General features: G+C 39.7%; 1 protein-coding gene across 1 annotated transcript in view; it reads left to right on the top strand.

Annotated features, from left to right (window-relative positions):
* Nucleotides 1–7863, top strand: part of LOC137943895 (kinesin-like protein KIN-UA) — a 63306-nt gene extending 55443 nt beyond the window's left edge. The window contains exon 19 of the mRNA XM_068789321.1: nucleotides 7604–7863. Coding sequence (XP_068645422.1) covers nucleotides 7604–7731 — 128 coding nt within the window. The 3' untranslated portion in view covers nucleotides 7732–7863. The remainder of the gene's footprint in view (nucleotides 1–7603) is intronic.
* The last annotated feature ends 8455 nt before the right edge of the window (nucleotides 7864–16318 follow it).

Below are 16318 nucleotides of genomic sequence, written 5' to 3'. Positions count from 1 at the left end.
CCTTGTGGCATTGAAGTCGCCAAACAGCAGACATCCACTCTGCCAGCGAAGGGAAATATCAAGGAGCTCTTCCCAGAAGCTATTGTGCTGGCTTACACCCCAGTAATAGCCCAAGAATTTTCATTGGTTCTATCCCTGATGAGCAGATTAATCGAATGCTCACCAATGTGTTCATCAATAACTTCCACAAAGTTGCAATTCCACATCGCCAATATACTCCTGGTAGAGCCAATCACATCAACTGCAATCCAGGCCACGTTTCGCCAACTCCAAAGATCATAGACAATTTGGTTTGAGATTTTTGTTTCTTGGAGAAAAACGAGGCTTTACAAAATTTAATTAGTTCACGGATAGAAGACCGCTTTTGAGTAGTGCCAATTCCACAGGGATTCCATGAGAGAATAATCATTGATTTTGTCTTCTATTGACTCCAGGGTTGCGATTTATCCCTGGAGTGGGCCTTGATAGATGACTCACACAATATCTGCTAGCCTTATCATCTCATTGCATGTATCGCCGTCGTATTTGTGCTTTTCCGATTGGAGGGTAGCAATGAAAGCTCTATAGTCATCATCAGGCAGAGGGAAAATCAGTTTTCCAGTCGCCAGGTCAATTGGGTAGCGAGTTGGAGGAAGGCTGGGTTCGCCTTGCTACACTAGACCCTCAGTTTGGGTAGGGGCCATGTTCCTATGTTGGTAGGTGATCACCCTTTGATGAGAGGCAATACTCCCTGGGTGAGGTGGATGGGGCTGGGGTGCGAGAGCTAGATTCAATATTTGATTCATGGTAGGGGAAGTTGGAGGTAAAGTTGGGATTAGGATTTTGCTGGATCGATGAATTGGGTCGGATGGAGATGAAGGCATGGACATTTCTGGAGCGGTATGAGGCGGAGGAAAGCCAAAGTTTGAAGAGGCATGGAAAGTAAGTATCAGGTCTCTAGGTTTTTTCAAGGGGGGAGATGGTTGGGGGGTGACAATATTCATTGCATTGTCGAATGTAGAAGGGGGGGGGGGGGGGGGGGGGGGGGGGGGTTATATTATTAGGGAGAGTTGACCTAGGAATGTGGTCAAACGAAAAAGTAATAGTGGGATTGATTGAGTTCGGTGGTTTATCCTACATATGAATCTGATTTGGGATGTAGTCATCGAAATGGAAGATCAGGTCATTTTCGAAGAAACTGGGGTGATTGGTATGGGTGGTAGAGAAGATCTCTAGGTAAGGGGGCAACGCCATTAAAATGGGGTCAGGTTCGTCAGTCGAGGTACACTGCTAGGGATTAGGTGGGTAATTTGAATTCGAAATAACTTGTTGCAATGGGTTATCCTAGTGAGAGGTTATGGGATTTGTCCGATTTGAAGATAAAGGAGGGAGGTCAATATCCAAAGGGCAAAGCAGGTTGGGGAGCTGCTGGTCTGTTGTGGTCTCTGACCATAGAACGAGTAATTCGACGGTGGGAGAGGGTTTCTTGCACTTCCGAATCAGAACCAAGTATCCTTGTTCTGCCTAGACGACCTATGGTGACTATTTAGGATGATAAAACGGAATGGAACGATGGAAATGGAGAAATCGATGGCGAGGAGGGGATCAGGCTCATCAAAGGGAGTCCTGCACCTTGGGTTCCAGGGGAACGTCAACCCTGGTTCGTTGAAGGAGAACATAGATCCTTGGTAATTTTCGACTTTCTTTCTCAATCCATTCGATAGCCTCTTAAAGCCAAGGCCCGAGATGAAAGTTATTATGCTCCTTAAGGCCTTCCTACTTAACATTCATGAAATAAAGAAATAAAAGAACATGTAATGCCTAAATGTAATGCCCAATGTTCTTCACAGCCCCACTGAGTCCACTCATCCGCGTCACCGCTGGATGACTCGTCCTGCTATCGAGTCCACAACATCACTCCCCTCCTTAAAAACGAGGTTGTCCGCAATCTCGAACGTGGGGTAGACCTGTTGAAAGACGTCGATGTCCTCCCAAGTTGCATTGGTGGCGTCAGAGTGGGACCATTGAACTAACACTTCCCGGCGCTGTTGATTCTACCGAGCGTTTAAAATCTTGGTTGGCATTATAGAAAGTTGCCCGTCTTCCATGGGTGGTAAAGACGAAGTGAGAGGAGGGACGCTGCCTTTGAATTGTTTGAAGATCGACACATGGAAAACATCGTGGATCCTTGCGTCTAGAGGAAGCTTGAGTTTATAGGCGACTTCACCCACCCGCTGAGAAATGACGAATGGCCCAAAATATTTGGGCAAGAGCTTGTGCCTGCTATGGGCTATAGAAGATTGTCGGTAATGCTGGAGCTGGAGCCAAACCAAATCACCTTGGTTGTACTGAATGTCTCTGTGGCCTTGATCATAATACTCCATCCGAGTTTGGGCTTGCTGCCAGCAACTGAAGTCAAACCAAATCACCCATGGAATGAACTTTCTATAATATCCGGCTAAGCCCAAAAAACTCCTTAAAGCTGAAATGTTGCTCGGTACAGGCCATTGTGTAATAGCTGCAAATTTTCCCAGGTCCACTGAAACCCTTGATGCTGTAATAATGTGCCCCAAATAAGTTACCTGTTGGCTGCCGAATGTACACTTGGTCCTTTTTAAGTAAAGCCGATGGGCTCGAATAATTTGGAAAACCATGTGGAGATGTTCTAAATGTTGAGACCATGACTTGCTGAAAATTAAGATGTCATCAAAGAATAGGAGAACAAACTTTCTGAGACAGTTAGTAAATACCTCATTCATTAACGCCTGAAATATGGAAGGGGCGTTGGAGAGACCAAAGGGCATGACGATAAATTCAAAGTGTCCATGATGAGTACGGAATGCTGTTTTCTGAATATCCGGAGGATACATGCGGTCTTGATGATATCCCGAACGCAAGTCCAACTTCGTGAAAAACGGAGCCCCATGTAGTTCATCTAATAATTCATCGACTACCGGGATAGGAAACTTGTCCTTAATCGTCTTGGCATTTAATTCTCTGTAATCCACGCAAAATCTCCAAGTATGGTCCTGTTTCTTGACCAGTAAGACTGGAGAAGAGAAATGAGACATACTCCTTCTGATGAGTCCCTGTTCGAGCATCATTTTGCATTGTTTTTCAATTTCATCTTTTTGCAAGTGTGGATAGCGATAGGGTCGCACCACCACCACCTCAGAGCCAGCCTTCAAACAAATTTTGTGGTCACAATGACTCAAAGGCGGAAAACCTGTAGGTTCCTGAAAAATATCGCAATAGTCCTCCAATAAATTTTCTAACGACGTAGAGGAAAGAGGCTGCTGCTGGAGTAGATGTACTTGTGGCTGAACTTCAGCCTTGCGCCCTTTGAATGTGAATTGGTGGCCGGCCAGCTCAAAACTCATGGTTAAAGCGACGAAATCCCACAAAATCGGCCCCAACGTTTGCAGCCATTTAATTCTGAGAACCATATCGAATCCGGCTAGAGGGATAATAAGAAATTCTGCCTCAAACTGATGACCTTCAATGGAAAACATCACAACCTTGCTAATCCCATAACTTGGAAGTTTTTTTCCATTAGCCACTGACATTGAAGCAACTGGACGAGGCTGCACTTGAAGTTGTAACTGTTGTGCCGCATTGAAGCTTATAAAATTATGGGTACTCCCTGAGTCAACCAGACTTAGAAGAGGTTACTCATTGACGAGAGCACAAAGTTGCATGGTTTTGGTGGATTGGAGGCTAGTAATGGCGTGGAGAGAAATTTCAGGTTCTTTTTCTTCCACCACTGGCTCTGCGCTCTCTGGGGCTTCCTCCTCCTCATCATCCACTTCTAACCAAAATAACTTCTGACATTGATGTCCAAATGTGTACTTTTCATCACAATTATAACATAAGCCTTGTGATCTTCTGTCTTCCATCTCTGCCTTGTTCAATTTTCTGATGAATGCCGGTTGAGACGCACTGGGTTTGGGAGATTGAGAGGGATTTGGAATGGTAGGCCCACGGTTTTGAAGTTTCTGTTTGGCCTCTAATGTTCTGGCCAAGTTCATCGCTCAGGCTAAATTAGAGGGAGCAAGGAGTTCCACCTCTAACCTGAGAGACTCTGTCAAAGCCTACAGTAAAGAACCCCACCTGTTGATCCACCCGAACCACCTTGCTGGCTCTGGCCAATTTTTCTTGCAAGGCCTTCTGATATTGCTCAACTTGTGCCGGTTTGGTGCAGTAAGACTAAATCCCCTGACGGATTGCTCTGAGCTGGAGTCCAACTGAATTGTACACAATTCTTTAAACTTCTCCCAGTCCAGGTTCAAATTCTCCATTTCTAACTGGTGTCCCCATAGTTGCGATTCATCGAGCATGTGGAATGTGGCCAGCCCTTTGTCTATGTCAGCCGTCCTTTGATGGGAAAAAAATTTCTCACACCTATAGAGCCAAATCAAAGGGTCCTCAGATCCCTTAAAAATTGGAAAGTCCAATTTTGTATACCTCGGGATGGTCCCACCGCTTGAACCCGAGCTCATGCCATTAGTTGGATGTTCTATTCGTCCAACAAATTGGTCTCCCTGCGTAGTCGCAGGGCTCCTCCCTCCTTCACGAGGGTGGGGTTTCTTACCCCCATCAATTTGTCAATCTTAGAAGCTAAATGTTGAACTTGGATATTTACCTGAGAAGATCTGCTGTCCACCAACATAGCCAGACGCCCCTCGGTTTCTTCCTGCTCTGTTTGTATCATTCCCCTGACGGTGGCTATCCAATCTTCATTGTTCGATGGCTCTCCCATATTGACCTGCTCTGATACCAAGATGTTGTGGTCTTTGACCATAGAACGAGTAATTCAATGGTGGGAGAGGGTTTCTTGCACTTCCGAATCAGAACCAGGTCTCCTTGTTCTGCCCGGACAACCTATGGTGACGATTTAGGATGATAAAACGGAATGGAACGATGGAACTGGAGAAATCGATGGAGAGGAGGGGATCAGGCTCGTCAAAGGGAGTCTTGCACCTTGGGTTCCAGGGGAATGCCGACCCTGGTTCGTTGAAGGAGAACACAGATCCTTGGTAATTTTCGGCTTTCTTTCTCAATCCATTCGATAGCCTCTTAAAGCCAAGGCCCGAGATGAAAGTTATTACAATAATGCCCTTTAAGGCTTTCCTACTTAACATTCATGAAATAAAGAAATAAAAGAACATGTAATGCCTAAATGTATTGCCTAATGTTCTTCATAGCCCCACTGAGTCCACTCATCCGTGTCGCCACTGGATGACTCATCCTGCTGTCGAGTCCACATCATGGTCCATTGCCGAAGGGTTGCCAACCGCAGGAGTGGCGCCATGTTCTGGGTTCAGGAAGCAGACCCTGATCCAAAAGACATGGGGATCAATGGTGATTTTGAGGAGAGAGCAGCCCGAGTTTGGCTGCGAGGGAATGATGAAGAGACGGGCCATGTCGAGGCGAAACATCCGGGAGGTATCATCATGCAGCATTACAAGTTGTCCAAAACGATCAACAATTTGTCGAAAGACTTCCATTTGCCGGAGTTCGGCAGGGAGCCCAAAGATGCAAATCCATTGACTGAGGAGCAGCTTAGGGTGGAAAAGGGGTCAACAGCTGATTTTGAAGGTGGGCGAATCTGGGGTGAGGGAGGTGAACAAAGCCAGTTCTGCATCCGCATGGTTACGAAAATGGAGGAGCCAGTTTTGGTCATTCAGGTAGGAATGGTTGGGCTGGTAAGTGAGGTAAAGGGAATTCATCAGCCAAAGAAGGATCATGAGGAAATCGAGTGTGGATTGATGAGTGGTAATGATGAGAGAGTAACAGGGGCGCAGGATTTGGGGTTGGAAGAGGTGGGAAAGGATTGGTTTGAGGATTTAGGGGGATAGGTATCATGGGTAGCGGAGATGTGAATGATGTTTGCTTTGAACTGCTCCCAACCAAAGCCAGAATTAGAGGATTCTGGGATGTAGATTCTCCCCATGATCAGTTGGTCTCTGCTTTGAGTAATTTTTCACTCACAAAGTCTTTGTACACATGCACCGAGATAGGGAATATAATGTTTCCAGTCTAGAGCTCCTTGGAGGTCCTAGCCGAGGCTTGCGTCTGGGTGGTAGCTTCGAATTGGGTGATGAAGGCAGCACAAGCAATGAAAGGGATGGATATGAATAAGGTCTTGTTACCCATCGCAGAGGAGATATGTACAACCTGGCCATTACGATCTGGTGCACGAGAGAAAGAGAAGGCCCTAGGTCCGACCTTCAGCATTACCATGCTTCCTGTGAGCTCATCTTCTGCTTGTAGTGTGATGATCAACAACCTGCCATCCTCGAGAATCATCGTCATCTTGAGGGACTCCATTTGCTTCATCAAGAATGCCGGCAACTATTGGGGGAGGTGTGTCAGGATGAGATTCTCCCAGTCGAAAAGGAGTGGCAGTACGGGCGCCAACAGTTGTGTTCGCGGGCCTCTCAATGTCCCGATCCTTGTCATCCAGTGGACCACTTCTTCTCCCTCCAAAAACTTCAAAATCCTGCACAACATTCAACTCTTCCGTCATTCTGATCGATTTTCGTTTTCCATTTGATCCGTACTCTTCTCCGATCGCCGTTCCAGCCAATCCGTACTTCTTTCCCGTCGCTCCGTACATGTCTTCCCTGTATCCCTCTCTGGTTGCTTCAGTCGCTCCATTACTTTAAAAACCTCTTATTGTTGAAAAGTACTATGGGCAACACCAAGAGTTCCTTCTAGATTAGGATTCCTCTTTTAAAGAAGTTCACTTGTGTTGAGTCAGGTCTTTTAAGACAAATTCCTTTTTTTATGCTTAAGGTGATTGTGAGACAGATTTCTAACATTATCAGGCTATATGCTCCAGCTTGTAGGAGTGTGAAGATATGAATTTAAGTTAATTAGGTTTATTTAGTTGCTAGAAAATTATTTCTTGTAGAAACAATATTCCTAAGATTTATGAATTTAAGGGACATTAATATAAATTAAAATTTTTTTAGTTACAAATAAGGGAAAGGGTCTGTAAAGTCTAATCTCTTCCTTCATTTCTTCTTGTGCAAATTCCAACACTAGACTACTGTTTCTCATGCTTCTGTCTCTTTTGAGCTTGTAATCAACATGGGACCCTAGGTGCGGCACTTCCTCGATGCTGAGAATAGTTTGTCTTGCCTTTCTTTTACAGGCTTATCGCCTGCCTCTTTGGTGTGAGTGGGAGTATTTTCTTACTCCCTTGTTCCTTAAAATCTAGGACTCTTGCTTCATTCTGCCTCTATTTGCTTGCTCCTCCTGCTCGCTCTAGTTCACTTGGTTCACTTGTATTTAATCCGAGGTTGAGTCATCCCTCTCTCCTCTTAGCAGCTCTTTCCTAATTAATCCCCCTTTTTTTCTTTCCTAGCGATCGTTTAGGAATGAAGCCTTTCGGAAATCTCTTTTTCCTATGTTGCATAAGCAACAACTAAATAGGGTTGTCTATATCTAGGCATAGTTTACAACCCTTTCTGCCTTTAATGTACCTTAAACATCTGCCTCTAAATTTTTATGTTCAAACTCTGTGTGACTATCAGTGTTTGTTGTTATTTTTACCACTGTTCGTGATCTTTGTGCAGAGAAAAAACTTCAATAAATTCTAATTTTTTTTCTTGTACAGATGAAAATGCCCATGATTTGGTATCTAGTGCGGCAATGAAGGAGCTTCTTCGCATATCTCGTGAGTCTTCTAAAGAAGATATTCGTAACCTTGCAAGGAAGGTACTGAAAAAAAATCCATTATTTTAAAGAGAAATGCAAAGAGGTTGATTGTATAAATGTGCCATATGTTATTGTATGTAATTTTTATTTTTATTTTTTTATTATATTATATATATATATTTTTTTGCAACCTTGTTTTGGAGGTTATGGGAAGATACCATTGATGAATATTTAGTTTACAGATTGATTAGTAATGGAAGTTTCACAGTTATTCAAACAATGCCTTAGGAATTAGTGTGAAGTAATACAAATGGGAAATGCAAATTTTAGACATTTATTTATTTATTTATTTATTTATTATTATTATTATTATTACTACTACTATTATTTAGAAGGTAAATAAAATAAAAATCTTCTAGTATGCACTCCTTAATCACAATTACAAAACTACCCCTTTAATGTATTCACAATATCCTACTAATTACAGTATAGTCCTAATATTTCACGCTTTAGAAGATTAACCTAGTCCTCAAGGTTGAAAGGAAGGAAATTTGTAAAGGAACTCGTCTTCGACTTCCTATGTATCTTCAATTGGAGAGCGATCCCACTACATGGGGACTTCAATTCATAAATGATTGTTGTGGCAAACTCTTCTCTTATTTAAGATGGCCAAGGGCTAAGGCAAAGTTGAGCAAGAAAAGAGAGCCAGGTCAGTGTAGGGACTATTTATAGTGGCCCGCATGACCAATCACCTTGAAGGGGCCATAAAAGTGTTGGAAAGACTTTTGATGTCTAGGCAGCCAAAAAATGTTATCTACAGGGTTGAAGTCTGAGGTAAGCAAGATTGAGGCTCTTTATGCTTCTTGTCATATCCTATCTTCATATGATGATGTTTGAGGTTTTCTATCATGTCATCTCATTCTAGCAGTGTCTTCTCAAGATCCCTCACTCAGTTGGTGTGCACAACAGTAGTTTGAGATGGTGGGGGAGGGCGGCCATACATCACCTGAAAGGGTAAAGTTTGCAAAGACCTATGGAAGGGAGAGTTTTACGATTATTTTGCTTTTTGAAAGTATGAGGCCCATTCCTTGGGCCTATCACTAGCAAACACTACAAATAAGTCTCTAGCATCAACTAAGCACATCTGTTTGACCATCCGCTTGAGGATGGTAGCTTAACTAGGGTAGGATTCCACCCGCAATAGCCCCACTATTGTTGGCCAACAAGTGACCTTTTTGCATAAGATTAACACCAATACCTATGCCTGAAGCATGACATTCAATAACAAATAAGTGAGTGAAATTAGGTAAGCCAAAATTGAGGTGCAGAGTCATTTCCTTCTACAGAGAATTGAAGGCATGACTGGGCTCCTCGGTCATAACAAAGACATTGTTTTTAGAAAATAAGTAAGAGGGCAAGCAATAAATTGTAATGCGGAACAAATTGTCTATAATATCTAGTTGCACCCAAAAAATCCTGCAGTTGTCTTGTACTATTATGCAATGACAGTGAAAAGGTGATATTGTACTAGTAGGCAATGACAGCGAAAAAGAAGAAAGAAAGAAGAAAGAAAGAAGAAAGAAAGAATAAGAGAAAAGATGGATGGTAGAGAGGAGAGAATTGAGGGGAGAATAAGGGTGGTGAAAGATATCCAAACCCTCCCCCTTAACTTTTATTTATAGATGTCAATATAAATTATAACTATACCCTTCACCTTAGAGAGAGTGAAGAAGAGAAAAAATAAAAGATATTTACAATAATGACACATAAGTTTGTCTATGTCTTTCAACACTCCCCCTCAAGCTGGTGGTGAAAAAACATTGTATATCCCCAACTTGATACATGCAGTGGAGAGAATTTTGAAGTTGACTGACTTCGTGAAAGTATCAGCAAGTTGTCTATGAGTTGATATATGTTTAAGGCTTATGATTCCTGCTTGCAATTTTTCTATCACAAAGTGACAGTCTACCTCGATATGCTTAAAAAAATCCAGAAAATAATTCAACTATTGGAAGGAAAAAATCGTTGCAAAGACTAGCAACATCTTCAAGAAAAAAGTCCTCTTGCTAATAAAAATAGTCTTTACTGAGTTATAGAGAGAGCAAATCACACGAATCACAATATGAAACATCCTTCAACGAATTCAAATATGCTTCTGATAATGAAAACCCACAGATATAGGAGAAAACTTGTAAATCTTGATCCAACTTTCAAGAAGAAAAATTGAACTTCTATGCTTAACAAACCATTTAAAAAAATTATTTATCAACATGCAAGGTTCAAGGCAGACCAAACAATGAAATTTAATGTTGGAGCATAAGGCATAAAATTACTTAACTTCCTATCCAAATTGGACGAGAAAACTCCTATACCAATCATCTTTTCAAGACTGAATAGAAGTAAACATCTCATCAAAGAGAGGAGAGAAAAAACCTATCCTTGAGAAAAATTGAATCATTGCTTCACCAACAAGAGTCCCACACGTGAGGATTGATAAAAAACTTAACTTGACACCATCTTAACTTTGGGATCCTAAACTCATTGCTCTCATACCATGTTGGATTTAGGATCCCTTGATCATAAAGTAAACGAGTAGCACAAGAGAAGTAGAAAATCAAGAAGAATGAGAAAGAAGAAGAAGAAGAGAGGGACGAGAGTTTGGAGAGAGAAAGAGAGGGAAGGAGGATGTACCTAATCCTCCACTCAATATGTATTTATAATAATTGAGAACTCAATAATTACATCAATACCCTTTACCCTAAGAAGGGAGGAAAGTGGACAAAAATAAGATAACTTACATTATGCCACTATACTTCGAACTTATCTTCCAACGACCATCCCTATGAAATTTCCACTTATTTACTAGCTATGCCACCCCTACACACATGGCTATCCCTTAATGGTATACTTCATTTGCTGATTACTAGTGTTATTGAATTGGAGGTAGGAACATTCCCACCTCTGCCTCTTCCTTTTTCCAGATGTCTTTCCTCCTCTTCCTTTACCTCTACCATAAGCATTGTTCCCCCTCCCTTTGGAGAACATAGCTAACTTTTCCACTTGGTATGGCTGATTGTTGGACTCCTTAATTAGAATTTGTAGCATTGTAGCACATACATCATTGAAAGAGGGTTTTGCTACAAAGTTGAGTACCTGTGACTTGGCAACAACCAAGTATGATGGTAGATTTGCAAGACATATAGCTGAAACAAGGTCTTCTATTTGTTTTTCCTGTGTAGCAATATCAAGAGCATATGGTTGTGCAACTTTCCATTGTTGTAGTAACCATTTGAATCTAGCAAAGTACTCATGAAGGTTGTCTTTATTCTTTGTGTTGTACATCTCATGAAAAATATCATAAATCATCTGAAGACTATCAGGGGTAGAGTATAACTCAAAACATGTGCCCCATATTGCTTTGTCTGTCTCTAGGTATGCCACATTGTTTGCCACTTGGTCTTTCATGCAATTTATCAGCCAATTTATAACTAGAATATTTTCCTTCAACCACTTGGGGCAAGAGGGCTCATCTATATGCAGTGATGGCTGAGTAATATGTCCAGCACGGTCTCTAGTAATCAAGTAACATTTTACATATTGGGACCAACATACATAATTACTTAACCCTTTTAGTGGAATTGTAGTAATCCTCAAGGGATCTCCATTGCTGAAATCAGCATATGTAGAGGAGGAAGATGAGTTCAAGAATTCAGACATGATGACTCAATTTTTTTTTTTTTTTTGAAAACAGCACTCTTGAATGAGGTGTAGAAGGAAGAGGACAAGATTGAATCAAAGTATCAAATTCTTGATGCAATAGAATTCAAAAAATAACACTAACAACACATTGAATTCAGCAATCAAGCAAGAGAGTTTAACCAATAGGCATACGAGCATGGCTTCCCTTATTTGGTTTTTTCTTCTTCTCTTTTTAGATTTTAAACTAGAACTCCAATTGGCCAACAATCACTGTTAATTAGCCAATAAAAAATAAAATAATAACTGGTATGAAAGTAATCCTAAACACAATTGAACTATGAACTACTTTCCACAACAACTCCTCAAACCCTAACTTAGGGTTTCAATGGATTAATTAAAAAATTATTCTTTCAATAAGGATGAACTAAAGGAGAAATTTCAGAGGATATTTTGAATATTATGGAAGGATTTTTTGCATGAAAACAAAGCAAGTCATGAGCTACACAATCAACTTATGTGCATGCAAAATTCAGTCATTGAATTTGAAGAAAAAACGGATATTTTTGAGAATTGACAAAGTTTGACCATGAATGGATTTCCAACTTTCAAAGCCATGAATTTGATCCATCATAATATAAAATATAGAGTGAAACTTAGCTGATTAAAGAGAAACCATGCTGAATTAACTTCAACCTCTTCCTTTCTTCTAAGTTGGCAAACTGTATCTTGCTTGAAGAATGATTTTGAGACTCATTTTCTCTATACTTGCATGACTTGATTAACTTTTATTTAAACCCTAGAATTTCAGTTCTAATACCATGTTAAATTCTAGGATATAATCCATAGGAACTAGGTTTGTGAAGAAGAAGAAGAGAGAAGAAGAAGGAAGGAAGAAGAGAAGATGGAGAGAAGAGAGCTTGTGTGAAAGGCATGAGTTGGAGTGAAGAATTAGGGTTTAGAGAAAAGCTCGAATGTGCCTCCTCCCCCTCACTATGTTACTTAAGGGCTTGCATGCTCTAGTACATAAGGAATCAAATAATAACCTTCAACTTATAACTAATTACAACTTATACCATTCACTCTCTTAGTTACATGATATACCACTTGAATGTCTTCAACAATAACTCTGGTAGCAAAAATACAAGGAGATTAACCAAGGCTCTTTAAGCCAAGTGTAATACTTAATTACACTTATCTCAATCTCTTCTCAAGAGATTTTCATACAACTAAGTTCCAACTCTACTGGGTAATTCTTTTTTAGATTCAAGATCTATGACACAATTTTCAAAAGAAAGTAAAAATACGAAAGAGAAAATAAAACTTACACATTCTCTTTTGAGAGACAACCTTGTACATGGAGCTTGATGGAACTAAGAGTACCAAGAAATATGTAGAGAATTTAGAAATATAGGCAACTTTGTGCTTTTTCTCATGCAAAATGGAAAAGAATAGATATTAAGGCACAAAAAATCTTTCTCCAAAGGTTTGGTATGCTAATATATACTTATTACTTTATTAGAGACCTGCTATAAGAAACTATCCATTTAGACTGCACAAAGAGTTGCACAAAAGAGTTGATTGATCATACTTTTACATTGATTGATCAATCACTAGCTATATTTTATAATAAATTTACATTGATCGATCAATCACCCTCCAATGACTATATTTTGTAGTTCCTATGGCTTTATGATTGACTATAACATCAATCAACCACTTTACAATCCTTTGCATATTTGGTTGATCTACCATGTTTTATACTGTTGATCAATCATTCTTTATATTCTGCCTTGGTAACATTCTATGTGATCTATCATGCAGTGTAGTGGTCACTGATCTGAGCCACCAAATGATGTTGGTTGTAGATCTAAACAATTAGATCAGGCACATATTCATCAGGACCATCAAATCATGGGTTATAGATTTGGACAATTATATTATGCCACAAATCAAGGTGGAGTATTTTTTTGTAGTAGTTTGAGAACTCTATGAATGGAACTACATAACAAGAAAGAAATACCTAGAGAAGAAAATTCATTGTTTTAAAAAGAAAATCTCCTGTGACTTTTCTTGATAAAAAAGTAGAACAAGACCTCAGTTTGGTCTAGTTCAAGCAATCAAAAAAGTCATTTTGAGTTCCTGGGCCTTTATTAGTAACGTCATGAGCCTATTGAGAGATTGCTAACTTTCAATGCACTATAGGAGGTGAATCTCTTCTAAAAATAGTGAATACATGTCTTGAGCCTACTGAGGATATTGTTTAATTATTTATTTTTGTATATTGGTAAAGATGTTCAGCAAAGAGGTAGATATCCACACCGACTTATATTATAGGATTTATTTGTTTTATTTATAGTTTTGTGACAGGTTATTTTCCTACCTAAGCCACAGGACTTGTATTTGAGAACACATTGGTAAACAGTGATTCCACTCAACTTCCCTTGGTGCAACTGGTTTTGTACCCCATAATGCATCAATAGGTCTTAAGGTAACTGTCTCATATCTCGTGAATAACTTTCCCTCTTATATTGACTTGAGCTCATAAACAATGCCTAAACCTAGGGGTGGCATCAAACCACGCCAGTTCGTGAACGACTCAAGCTCGGCTTGGTTCGATTCGATTTATCTAGATCTCGAACACCAGATAAGGCTCATTTGAGTTGATGAGCCGAGCTCGACCGAACCATGGTTCGGTTCGAAAGCTCGCGAGTCTGCTCATTAACGGGCTAGAGAGTCAGGAGCGGGAGCGAGACCGAGGGCTGAAAAAAATTCTTCCTCCCCTCATCACCGCCGAGCCCCTCCCGTCTGCTGCTATGACCGCCTTTATCACCGTCGACAACTGCTCTCCGGCCGCCTTCGCGCGCTGCTCGATTCGATTTCTTCCTCCTCTCATTTCCCTTCGCCTCTGTTTCTGTCATTGACGATTCCGTTGTCATCGCCTTCGTCACATCCATCATCCCCGACGATAGGTCCTCGCCAATGCCGTTAGACCCCCTTCCCTCCGTGTCGTCTCGACGGAAAACAGAGACCTAAGTTAAAGGGAGAAATAATTCCCCCTCCCCCCGTCCTTGTCGTCTTTGTGAAAAAGACCCCCTTCCCTCCGCGTCGTTGTCCCTATCATCTCAGCGGAAAAGATCCCCTTCCCTCCGAGTCGTTTCAAAGACGATTTCGCACGTGCGAGATCATAAGCAAGTGAAAAAAAAAGTTTCTTAAACTCCGTTTGTCCCTTCCTCATGGCTCTTGCAGAAATTGAAAAGACATTTTAGTAGAAATACATTTCTAGGGACTATTAGTGGTTTTTTCAAGAAATGTTGAAAAGACTTTTTTAGTAGAAATATGTTTCTAGGGATTATTAGTGACTCATGTTTTTTGGAAACATTTTTTTAATTGGAAGTTCTTATTAAAAAAATCATATAATTTTCTAGGTAAGATATTCCTGCCAAGATGGGCTAGAAAACTGTATAGAAAATTTTTGTATAAGTATTTGACAGTTGATGCTGTAATATTTTTAGCATGAGATAATTTTCATAGCAATTTTGTGTTTGACATTTTATTTGATTAAAAATTTATCGATAAATATAGTAATATATTAAATTGATTATTAATTTTTATTTATTACCCTAGAAGAGGCAATAAGAGGTCCATTTTACTTTTCTAAGAAAATTTTAAAATATTTCTTGTAATTTTCTAGTAAGTCACTACTAGTAATAAGATTTTATTTAAAGGGTTTTTTGGAAATATGTATCCTAGGAAAACTATTTGTAGTTTCCTAGAATATAAATTTTCAACCAAGGGCACTAAGGAGGCCATAATAAATTAATGGCCAGATTAAAAAATTTACAAAATTAGACAACATTTGGAGTAAAAAAATATTAATATTTGTGTGTTCTAATCCATTATCGAGATTCAATCCCGAACCTCCCCATCATTCTTTTTTTTTTTAAAATGTATACATAATTTTATATATAATTTATTTGACATATATTTTATGTAGAGTATTAAATGTAAGTTAAGCTCGAGCTGGAACTCGATTAAAATTATTAGGCTCGAGGTTAAGGTCAACTCGAGTTCAAATTCGAAATATTTAAATCAAACTCGGCTAAAACATAGGAAGGTTCAAGCTCAGCTCGATTCAATGCCACATTTATGCCTAATTTTAAGTAGAGGTTATGTCCAATTTTATGTAGAGGTCATGGCTAATTTTATGTAAAATATATATATAATTTTATATACAATTTATTTGACATGTATTTTTTGAAAAGTTTTAAATGTATGTAATAATTTTAAGCTCGAGGTTGGGTTTGACTTGAGATTGAATTCGAAATATTTAAATCAAGTTCAACTTCGCTCGATGCCACCCTTACCTAAACCAAAGTTTCAAGAAACCCTAAAAACCCTTGTGACTCAAACAAACATTCTTTAACACCAATGCCTAGAATGTCTCTTTGGCCTCGGCTCTGTCGTCTTCTTCTATATTACCTTCTTTCTAGCTCTTATTTCGGTTTAGACAATCTCCTAGGAGAGACATTTACCACTTTGTACAGTTGAAAAAAGTGTTAACTACGATACTTATACAGGTTATATTTCGTAATATGCGCATTAAGTGACGAGGAGTTGCTCCCAGCTACCGATTTAATACCCATGGCAAAGTTTTGAAGTTTAAACGACGAAACTGAACCACATCTCCACAAATTCCAAAGCACCCGCAAGTCCACGAGGTTGATTCAAAGTTTGAAAACCCAAAAGAAATAAAGAAATGGATAAAACCAGTGCATGTCTGTTCTCCATTTTAAAAACGACGCTATCCCTATCCATCCTGCCCTACGCCTTTTTTTTTTTTTCTTTTTCTTATTAAACTAGCCAAACTGCCGTACGTTCCCCATGTCAGTTCATGAAAAAAGAAGCGAAGAAAGAGAAATTATAATGAGGAAGAAGGCAAGAAGAGTCTAATTTTTTTACCATGTACCATCAGCTG

This window comes from Aristolochia californica, unplaced genomic scaffold (assembly GCF_029961685.1).
Source record: "Aristolochia californica isolate CCGP_79_NKW_82.1479 unplaced genomic scaffold, dmAriCali1.0.hap1 SCAF_11, whole genome shotgun sequence".
Classification (NCBI taxonomy): Eukaryota; Viridiplantae; Streptophyta; class Magnoliopsida; order Piperales; family Aristolochiaceae; genus Aristolochia; species Aristolochia californica.
The sequence above is the reverse complement of the archived record's forward strand: the minus strand, read 5'-3'. Positions and strand labels throughout refer to the sequence as shown.